Source organism: Priapulus caudatus, unplaced genomic scaffold (genome assembly GCF_000485595.1).
Source record: "Priapulus caudatus unplaced genomic scaffold, Priapulus_caudatus-5.0.1 Scaffold677, whole genome shotgun sequence".
In the NCBI taxonomy this organism is placed as follows: domain Eukaryota; kingdom Metazoa; phylum Priapulida; class Priapulimorpha; order Priapulimorphida; family Priapulidae; genus Priapulus; species Priapulus caudatus.
In genome coordinates, this window is record NW_014577738.1 from 121,246 (window position 1) to 132,940 (window position 11,695).

At 44.2% G+C, this 11,695-nt stretch overlaps 1 protein-coding gene across 1 annotated transcript in view; it reads left to right on the top strand.

The window, feature by feature from the left end:
* Window positions 1-11,695, top strand: part of LOC106812703 — a 23,694-nt gene that overhangs the window by 9,038 nt on the left and 2,961 nt on the right. The window contains exons 2-6 of the mRNA XM_014816646.1: window positions 6,252-6,257; window positions 6,860-6,861; window positions 10,109-10,642; window positions 10,917-11,031; window positions 11,217-11,318. Of these exons, the coding sequence (XP_014672132.1) occupies window positions 10,433-10,642; window positions 10,917-11,031; window positions 11,217-11,318 (427 nt within the window). The 5' untranslated portion in view covers window positions 6,252-6,257; window positions 6,860-6,861; window positions 10,109-10,432. The remainder of the gene's footprint in view (window positions 1-6,251; window positions 6,258-6,859; window positions 6,862-10,108; window positions 10,643-10,916; window positions 11,032-11,216; window positions 11,319-11,695) is intronic.

Below are 11,695 nucleotides of genomic sequence, written 5' to 3' on the forward strand. Positions count from 1 at the left end.
GATAACCAAAATTAAACATCAGGGCCAATTGGTTCGTTACAATTCTAAACTTATAAGAGGAGTTTAATTGCTCATGCAGAGCCACAATGTCAGGTTATGCTTCGCTAAATCATCTAAATTTATATAAAGGTCCAATCAATCATTTGTGATTTTCATTTTTAAAAGTGGTAAAAAATGTTAGGGCGCAACTATTTTGTAGGGTCGTCGGGTAACCTGTAAACAAACAGTTTTTTTTTACGGCCTCAGGAGAAAGAAGCTAAGTGCGCAAAATGAGGAAGAGTTTCTACAGCAGCTGATATCCACGAGGTTAGACACTCAGCGCGAGCCGAGGCTCAACGATTAAACGGATCACCTAAAAATCAAGGTAACCTCTCTGAGATTCATATAAATGATATATAATACTATATACTATATATATATCAATTGTTGTGTCGGGTGAGCGGGCGCCGTATTATGTGTTTAATTGATAAAACTCTAGTTATGCGCCGATTAACTATCCCTTGTTCAATTTAAGCCATGTTAATCCCGTGCAAAAATTATTTCGATTGTGTTTAAGTTAAATTTTACGTTAATTAACTACTTACGGTACTGGGAGATTTCAGGGGGGGGCAGTGGAAGAGTTATGGAATTGCAGCGGGGATGACGCTCATACAACCAGACCGAACCACCGCAATCCAGAGTGGGAAGAGTTCCTGAGGGAAGGGGGCTCCTAAGCAGCCTGATGTTGAGGAGGTCAGGGAGTGCAGCCCTCACGTAACACTGCGCCGGCGAGGAGGGTGGCGGGCCAGCCGAGTGGGAGTCAGAGGAGTTGCACCATCACCGTAAACACTGCGCAGAGAGAGTGGCGGCCAGCCGAGCACGGGCAAGAGCAAGGTGACATTACGCTCGTTGCTAGATCTCAACCAAGGGGTTGCAATCACCTGTACAGCGGTGTTAATCGATGGCGACAACGCCCAGGCACCCTAGACGAGTCCATCACTTTCTGACACCGGGTTGCACGGGACAGGGAAGCCGCCGCCGTAATCCTACGTCACCGCGGCTCCTATATAAGCACCAATCCCATGGGTAAATCAGTCATCTCGACGGCCACGAACGAAACGAACGCAACAAGGAGCCAAAAAAGACGAACGAACCGAACGAAGCGAACCGAACGACACGAGCGAATGCGAACGAACGAAAGCTCGAACAACACGAACCACGAAGACGACGATACGGAACGAACCGAACGAACGAATGAACGAACAGAACAACGGACGATCACGACTCGAGCCAGAAGCGCAACAACACACCGTCGGAGGAGAACCTCGCACAAGCAGGACGAGCCGCGAAGTAACCTATACTAAGAAGCTAAGCCAACCCACGAGACTCGCACGAGCTGCGAAGCACCCCACTGGGAAGAGACAGGCTACATATAAACCTGTAGAATAGCTAAAGAGAAGTAAACGTGTAAAACTCGGTCCTAACATGATAACGTAAACGTGGCACAGTCAATATAATTAATAATATATATATCTAACGGCTATAATCGAGATACGTGAGGCAGTGAGTGTTTGTGTTATTCCATGTCATCCGTCCATATGAAATTAAATCTAATCAGTTGCATAAATAGCTAATCTAAAGACTATGCGGTCATTCAGCTCTGTTTCTCGGCTACTGGCATCACTGTCCACCATCGCGTAGGAGCGACAAAATATCCCGTGGAAACAAATAAAATTTCCATATTAATGCAGGAAGCTGTGCCAGATGGTATGGTCTGGATGACTCTCTTGTCTACCGAAGTTACAAAACGAATGGAATTCTTCACTCAACTGCAAAAAGCAGAATGGTATAATCTTCAACAGATGGCTAATCGCAAAACCATCCAACCTATCTAATGTGATATCTTCCTATCATCCAGCAGCACATTCCGGCGCTGTGCTATTAACAACGTGGGAAGAGGATGATGGAAATTATCACGTGAGGTTCGTTTCAGCAAAGTCACGTGTGGCCCCACTGAGAGCTATCTCTATTCCTCGGTTGGAGTTGCAATCCACTGTCCTCGCAGCCAGACTCTGTGCTACTGTGATGGAAGAGATGTAAGTGAAACCTGACAAAGCTGTATTCCTGTCTGACAGTATAATTGCCTTGTCCTGGATTAGAGGCAGTTTAAGTCTTTTGATGCAAACAGAGTATCAGAAGTACAGAGCCAGACCGACCCATCAGATTGGCGACGCATACCAGGGGAATATAACATCGCGGACAAAGTGTCCAGAGGGATTGCAATCGATGACTTGGAAGGTGAATGGAAAAATGGTCCAGCCTTTCTCCGGTTGACAGAAGAATGGCCAAGATGCATTCGCAAAGCTGAGATAAACGAGATTAACAAAAAGAAAAGGAAAGAGAGAAAAACTTAACTGTTAGTAAGGGAAGTAGAATGTGCCATTGAGTGTACAAAGTTCTCCAATTGGAGGAAGTTGATCCGTGTGACAGCATACGTTTTTAGATTTCTGACCAATCTGAAATCCAAATGCCTGAAGGAAGACGGGCCGCTGTCAGCAGAAGAGCTTTCCACAGGAGAGAAATACTGGATCAAAGAAGCTCAGAAGAATGTACATGAAGACATGGAGAAGGGTGTATTCAAGTCCCTGAGTCCTTTTCTGAAGGAACATATCATCTATGTGGGAGGACGAGCTGGGAACAGTTTGCTCTTCTACGAGTCTAGACATCCAGCTTTGCTGCCAAGAGAACATCACATATCCTACTTAATCACGAGGAATGTGCATGAATGTGGCAATTACGGTGTTGCCACCACTGCTGCTAAAGTTAGAAGCAGATACTGGATAGTTGGAGTGACGAGGCTGGCGAAGAAGGTGAAGTTCAGATGTGTAACCTGCCGGGCCTTCGACCACAATGCTGAGACACAGAGGATGGCAGATCTTCCAGTAGAGAGATTGGCGCCATTCACCCCGACATTCTATTTCACTGCCTGCAATTATTTTGGGACATATGTGGTAAAGGTTGAACGGAATAAAACTACAAAACACTATGGAGTCATCTTCACTTGCCTCAACACAAGAGCTGTTCACTTGGAAGTAGCGGTTGATTGTTCAACTATGGAATTCCTGCAGGTATTGAGACGGTTCTTTGCCATCAGGGGACATCCAAAAGTAATACAGAGCGACAACGGTACGCAGTTTGTGGGCGCCCAGAGGCAACTGAGAGAAATGTTGACTGGCTGGAGTAAGGATGAATTACAAGACTTCTGTGCAGAGAGACAGGTTAAATGGAAATTCATTACACCACTGGCTCCACATCAAAATGAATGTGCTGAAGCACTTGTAAAAAGCTGCAAGCATGCTGTGAAGAAAGCAATCGGCGAACAACAACTCACCCCGTTTCAGCTGCATACCTGCCTACAAGAAGTGGCGAATCTTGTAAACGAATGACCCTTTGGAGGACTACTGAACGATCCAGACGATAGTAAGTATATTTGCCCGAACGACATCCTGTTGGGACGAGCCTCCAGTAGGGTTCCACAAGGACCGTTCCGTCCGACGAAGAATCCGAAAGACAGACTGGAATTTGTTCAGCGCATAGTCGATGCCTTCTGGAAGTCATGGATTCGAGATGTCTTCCCGCTGCTGGTTCCTCGAAGGAAATGGAACGTGGACCGTCGGAATGTCAGGGTAGATGATGTTGTTCTGATGGCTGACCCTAACATGATTCGGGAAATGTTAATAACAGCTTGGTCGAATCACTGAAGTGTACCCGGGAAAAGACAATTGAGTGCGAAACGTCCAAGTCAAAACGGCGAACAAGTAGTTCAGTAGACCGTTAAATAAGATAGTAGTCATATGTCCTGTAGAAGGGTATGAGTAATTTGAACTGTAGAGCAATTATCAGTACTGTATGGGTAGAGATGCGAGAGTGACGTCGCATCGTGGGGGGAGGATGTTTTGAGCGAAACTAGGATCTCACACCGAGAGGTGGCACTGGTGCTGGTTTAAAGCACAATCCGGGGAACAAGAATGGGCTCGAAACTAATTTGTTCCATTTGAGCCCGTGTGCCATTGTGATAACATGTTAGGTGAGTTGTATCGATTTGATTCATGTTAATTTGTTCAATATGTAAACGTTGGTATTAGCATGTAATATGTTCCTGTTTAACTTGTAACATTCAATGTGTAATAGTAAAAGTGTAGTGAATTACAGTACTTGTAATGCTGCTGTTGATAGACCACAGCTGCTTGTGTAAATAGCCTATACTAAGCCATTCAAGGTCAAGGCTTACCGTGAAGCACACTGCATGATTATAGCTGGAATTTGACTGTAATGTGATACTGCAAGTTGCAGTTGGGAGTTAGTGTGGAATTTAACCAGTTTATCTGGATGTAGTCAATGTTATGTGGAGGAAGCGTAGTGAAGAAGATTCAGGTAATTTAAGAGAATCTTGTTTTGTCTGCTTGATAGTATTTATGATACCAATGATTGTATTACAGGATTGATTACCTGCTGAACTGACCGTGTGACCGACCTTTGTGTGACAGTGCACGACATTGGTTTTAGCAGAAAATGTCAGTTACATCCGGTCACAGTAGTAAGTTGATTATTGTATGTTTAACTGAGTTGATGCAGATACATATATCTTTAAAGATTATGCAATCTATAGGATGGAAATATGGGATTTCGTGCAATGTTTTTCTTTAATATACGAATGGTTGATTTGTGTTTCTGTTGATTGTTGTTTCAACCTAAAGCTGTTTTTGTTTATTCATTCTTCACAGAATTGAATGCTGATCAATAAAACGATATCATACATTAAGACCAGTTGTAACTGCGTGCTTCTTCATCTTCATCGAGCCTTCCAATAGCCGACGCCCCGATACCAAACCGCTAGGCTAACAAGAACGTTAGAACGAAGACACTCATTCATTTGATAAAATTGTACAATTTAATATGCTAAGAGAATAACTGTGACTTAGTATGCCAAGTAGTTGGCTATGCCGCTATCTTGCAAATATACGAATATAGGGAATCGTCATGTTCTGTGTCACGCATGTTTAGTTGTCTCTTTATCTTTATACGGAAACATGAGTAGACATTTTTATTACCCGGTATGATATTTGTCACCTGGTATAATTTAGATTTTACGCAGAATATATTAGTTACTGTTTATGCAAATTTGTGTCATTGCATTCTAACGAATAACTATAGAATAAATAACCTTATAACCGAAACCTGTATATTTCTCTCGTCTCAAATTACGCGTCTTCATCGGCGCAAATGCCATGAGAACACAGGCATAATAATTATAAGCTCCTTCTATAATATTATTATTTTGTGCTTGTCTCCACTACACTAAGTGAACAAAATAGAAAGTATAAAATATAACTCCTGATTGATATATATCAAGAGATATGCAGTAAAACTCGCATAAGTCGACACTTTTGGGACCTGCATATTTGTGTCGACTTACGAAAATGACGACATACGCTTAAGTCGTCATTTTGTCGACGAGTAAGCATAATAAACAAGCGAACAATGGGAATGAAGCAATCACTTCATACAGTCAGTCATGTACACAACATATATCATCAAAGCAACAAGTCAACTGATGAGCGAGCTTCTATGCGTATCACGCTGTGTACATTGTGCATCATATAACGCCATTCATTGACTTACGTAATAGCAGTCATGAGTACGCGCGCATGAGCGTGACGGTGGCACTGTGCGTGGGCGCGTATGCAGGCACGTGTGCGTGAGTGTGTATGTATGCGTGTGGTGCGGTGTGTGTGTGTTTGTGTGCCTGCGTATGTGTGCGTGCGTGCGTGCGTGCATGCGTGCGTGTATGATCCCTCAGTTGCCTCTCTGCTTTCTAGTGATATATATATATATATATTATATACATGCATGTATATATAGTGTGGCCCTGTTATAACGCGATCGTTTCGGTAAAATGTCATCGCGCATGTCTCGCGCTAAATCAGGGCGGCGCTTGTGCATATACTGGACCAAGGGGGTTGCATAACCCATACACGTGTCAAGCGAGGGGGTTGACAACACCCAGGCACCTAAGGCACGGGAGAGGGCGGCACTGCCAGGATCCTACGCCACCGCAGGGTCCTATATAAGCAGCCAAGATCCAACGCTAAGCCTAGATACACTATTTTTCCGGCCTGATGTTGGCTTCAAAGGCACAGAAGCGTCCGCGTACAGACGTCAACATTTCAAATGCTAAAGCTGCTAAGACTACAAGTGGCACTATAGGTAAGCGTAATGTGGGTGTGTATGTGGGGTGTAGCCTATATCTTACACTTGATTTATCATATACTCAATGTTAATTGTTGTTCATTATGATATAAAATGTAAATTAGCATCATGGAAACGTTTTTATTCCACGTGAAAAAAAAAGATAGGAAATAAGAAACACAAGCAATAACTCGTTTTGCAACCATATGGAGCAAAAACAAAACTTCTCAATTGCATTAAATGAGTTGGACTATTTAGCATGCTTGGAGAAGTGTTAACTGATGCAAGTAATTTTCACAGTTACGTATTATTTTTTAATTAATACTTTCACTAATACGGCAACGGCCAGTAAATTTTTGTGATGATTTCAGGGAAACATATGTCCATGAAGTTTATTTTCATAACGTTCTGCATACTTTCATGCACAAGTCGAAACGATTATAATAATAAACAGTGTTCAAAGTGTGTGTATTTTTGTGTATAAACATTGTATGGCAAAGCCAATCACAAATCCAAATTGTCCTATGTTTTTCCAGAACCAGATCCACACCAACAGGAGCCAACAACAACAGAAAGAGCAACCTCATCCTTAGCAAGTTCTGCAACAGGTAAGATAATTACACTTTTTAAGCAGTAGTGGAAAATTAGTAACTCCAAAAATCGGCTTGAGCTTAACGGTTGCCCGCTTGGCCAGAGCAAGTACTTCGGGCTATAGGGCAAGTCATTTGCCCCTTAAACTTGCCCGAAGGGGGCAAGCGGATAGACGCGCGTAACATCGTAGCTGGTAGACGCGCGTAACATCGGAGCTGGTTTTACTTGCCCTACAGGGCAAGTGAACTTTCAAAGTTAACGTAGAGCCCTGCACAGGGAGAGCAAAAGGGGCGAACAGTGATAATGAATATGTTAATCGAAAACGATCTCGTCAAGAACAAACTTGTGTGATTCATTGCACCGACGATAACACAAATCTGGTTGCCCCTCAAGATAATAAATCCTGCAAAACCCTTCTAAAGGCTGCTGTTATTCGTAGGCATCAGCCACTCCTTGCTATCGCCGAGACTTTAAATAAAGACAAAATTCTCGACCGAGGGTTAGGATTATAGTTAGGGTTTGTGGATACATTACGGGTGCGCATTTATTTCAAAAGTACGGCTGCCGTAGCAGTAGTCTGTGCTAAATTATTTATGCAGACCGAATTATATTTTCAGTGCCGCAATCACTTATCATGGAATGTCTCGTATAGCATTTTATACATTATTTTAGATGGAAATGCCAATCATATGGCGGAATTTGATAAGTTCCTGCAGTCTTGCCTAATGTTGGCTGCTTCTTGCCCACTGGTACCTTGCCCACTGGACTTTCCAAACAGGAAGGAAAGACCATAAAGAACAGGGCAAAGATGGGGTATACCGCCGCCGCCGTAGCCGTGCGCGGACAACAAACAGTGTACAGCCGGCCTAACTGCAGGCCTGCGTATGCCACGCCGCGCCTCATTTTCGGCCCATGTGGGGAGCAGATCGCCTACACGTCCTGGCAGCACTTCCTCGACGATGTCCTGAAGTTCCGGCGCCTCAACCCGGGCTTCACGGTAGTTCACATCGAAAGCGACTACCTGGAGTTGAAAGTCGTCCCCGTTGAAGCCGCGCCACGCGCAGGTCTCTCCTGGGAGAACCAGCATCGGCCGGCGCACATGGTGGACGACGAAGCCTGGATGAGGGGTGACGACGAGGACGCCGAGGAGGAAGAGGAGCAGCACTTCTACAGAGGGTACCGCTGAGGAGCCCCACGAGGACGGCGACGACCACCACAGCGACGACGAGGACACATGGATTGAGAACCTCCTTTGGATCTGTGTCCAACCAGTATCGATGTTAATGGTGCTGTTGTCGTGGAACCTGTCTGAGAGGGGTCTGCTTGGCCAATTGAAAGGAAAAGAGACAGGGAATATCCAGGGGGCTGGTTTATCTTACTACCCCAAGGAGTGGCGGCATCTGCTGTTCAGCCTTGGTGGTGGCAAGCGGAATACCTCAGTTGTGTTCAAAGCAGCTCAGCTCTTGGCATTAGGAGGTGCAACCAGGCTTCTAGCTGGTGGTACGATCAGCTCGGACGCCTTTGACGGCAACTATTGGGCCATAAAAACGGTTTTCGCAGGACTCCCGCTTGTTCCAAAGATGCAAGACGCTCGGGACAAGGTGGTGATGAAAGGCGAAACTAGGATCATCGCTCCAGTGAAAGCTGCGAAGCGTTCCATGCGACTTTTCGGAATGGCAGAGACCGGCGGTGTAAGGCAATTTAAAGGGTGGCTTGGCGAGCGAGGCCGGCTACCCAAGTTAGATGAGCCCGGAAGGATCTTGTTCCTTGGTTGTGGAAGTGGTGCTTGGCTTTTGTGCGCCGACAAGTTGGTGCCCAAAACTGTTGAGTTCGATTTCATGACCTTGAAGAGTAGGTCTGAGTATCCGAGAGCAGAACTTCTTCAGGACCGGACAGTGGTAGATGTTGGAGGAGAGAGTGGAAATCTGACATATCAAAGAGACACTAGTGCAATAGACGGAAAAATTCTACTGCATCCTGAGTACGGCCTGGACGGTAGGAAAGGCATCCGTGGATTTGAAGAATATTCGCATTTTGCAGTCTCTTCGTGAGCTGAGCGGAAAGTTGATAAAAGGAGGCTCCAGGACGGTAGAGTGTCAAGCTGGACACGATCGGTACTGGAGATGGCTGGACGATCTCTCAGCCAATTTCTCAGCCAGTGACGTAGTGCATTCCAACCACAAAAAGCCCTGGGCCATATCAATACTGGTCACTTTCGTGGGCTACAAGAAAGGAAGCCATCGCGTCTCAATGAAGAGAGATAGAGTTGAGAGAGCAATAGCAATCGAGCTGGACACTACCTTGGAGGAAGTAGGAATCAAAGCGGCACAGGAGATACAACTACCTATTGAGAATGTTGACCTTGAGCGCTTGTACGATGAGAGTAAGGACCCGACCTACGGCAGAGTCATTCCAGCCGTAAGGGATGTCAGCACTACTACAAGCTGCTTGGTTAAAAATGTTGAAAATAGGAAAAACTACTGGACAGGAAGGACAGCAGTTAAGAAACATCTGAAGGTACTCGGTATCACGGTGCTCGGAATCCAGTGGAAGAGACTCATACTGTACGGAAGAATGTTCGGGACCCTTGGAAGGGTTTTTATGACCCAACCGAGGGCCCATGCTGGAATCTCGCAGATAGTCAACGGCAGCAGCTTAACAAGGTATGTGCCACCGGGATTCGCATGGCCCACCGATGACTCTGCCAAAGCGCTACTGGCATCAATGCAGAGTAGGATGGACGTCCCAGCTCATTGCCCGATATACGCTCACAAATTTTATTACCTAGGTCCTCTACCAATCACCCAGGACGGAAACAAATACATTCTCACCTTCACAGACTACTTAACCAAGTTTGTAGACTTTTTTCCACTACTAGACAAAACATCGAATTCAGTTGCAAGATGCATCAAGACCTTGTAAGCCATATAATGGTAGCTAATTCGCGTTCGTGTAGCTGCAGTCTATTCTCTTGCCATGGTTGGTAAGATTTTCCACCACCGACGCTAGTGAATTCGTAAAACAGCAGCAAAGCAAGAAGACAGCGGAAGCAACAAAGTTTTCAGTAAAAGTCGTGCGAGTTTTGTGAAGAAAGGGGAATGGCAAAGGACTTTCAAACCTACGAAGTGCCAGCAATGGTCAATCTATTGAAAGACTTTTTCTCGAATGTCAGAAATCAAGACGGTGAAACTTACAGCAAAAGTACGCTCTGTGCCATCCATCAAGGTATTCGACAATACTTACAGGAGCCTCCGCATGAGAGGAGCATCGACATACTTTCTGATCCCAGGTTTAAGAGTGCAAATCCCGCTTTTAACAGTATGCTGAAGAAGGCTAGGCAGGAAGGAAAGGGCCAGGTACAGCACAAACGACCCATACCTGCAGATAACTATCGGCACATATTTTCGTAGTTTCATATATTCGTTGTCATGTACAAACCTCTCTGTCTCCCCCTCGCCCTCTGCCTCTCTCTCTCTCTCTCTCTCTCCAACTTGAATCCTTAGGTGCGCAGACTTAACCGACAGCATTGCATGTTACAGGTGATCTTCAAAGGCTGTACCAGCATCCAAGAGCTATAAATCCAGACATACCAAACGGGTTGCTGCACAAGGTCATGTTTGAGATTTTGTTCTACTTTTGTAGAAGAGGAAGGGAAAACATGCGAGACCTGAAAGTGTCCGATTTCGAAGTAGCGTCTGATGAAATTGGCAGAAGATATGTTCGAGAGAAGACCAGTGAGCAAACGAAAAATCACACCGGTATTACCAACGAAAGTGAGGGTGACGGTGCAAGAATGTATGCGACAGGCACTAAAATGTGCCTTGTAAGCAGTTTCGAGAAATACATAGCCAAATGCAATCCTGACTGCGATGCTTTATTGCAGTATCACTGTGGCTCTTATCTAGACTCTGATGATTGCTGGTTCGAGAGAAAAACAATGGTGATTCTGAAGCATTACCAACAGCTAGCAAGCATATATTACTTAGTGGGTATATATAACGAGAGGGGATTGGTTACCTCTGCATGTCAATAAATACTGAAGTTCATGAGAATTGTTTTTAATACGGTACCACGTTTGGTGACATGTATATTTTCAGAGGCAATACAATGTGAACAATGTGGTGTTTCATGGACATTCTGCCCAAGATGTGACAATGAAAGGCACACTACCTTTCCTCTTCATGATCGCACAGCATGGATATGGGCCGAGAAGTGGCAGAAAGCACTGCTACTCCCTACTCAGGCAATTTCAAATGGCAGTGTAGTTGATATAAGTAGGTTGAATATACCTGTATACAGTATAGTTTAATAAGCAACTATTTACTTCATTGACATTGATCGAAGTAAATGCAATTTCTATCATTGAGATAATGACAGTTTCCCTGTTACTATTTCAGAAAGAGTGCTATCTATTCCAACACCCAACACCTGCGTTTGTTCTGGAACCTTTGAAGATGTGCCATTGCCGGGCCAACCAATCACCGTGATTACAACCACTGGTTAGTGCTAAGAAAATACTTAAATTACTGTTTTGTTGTTCTCAAAAATGAACATATAAATAAGAATATATTCCAAAGTATTGTTAACATTTTGTATAAATTTTCATAATTAAATGTTTAATCTTAGATATTTTTATTTTGAAAAAAAAAATGTGGTCAATTATGTTGAATTTTACACCATGCATGTAATTACCATTAAAAATTCTGTGTTCTTATCAATGTCAGTTGTCAAAATATTTTCACAAGCAAATTTTAGCAATTCATTACTCTCCTTGTCTGCAGGAAGATATGATGTGTTCATGCCAGTCTATAGCTGTACATCTTGCCAGGAGACTGCTACGTATGATATGCATCAGCTCTTTGGTTGTGGGTACTGG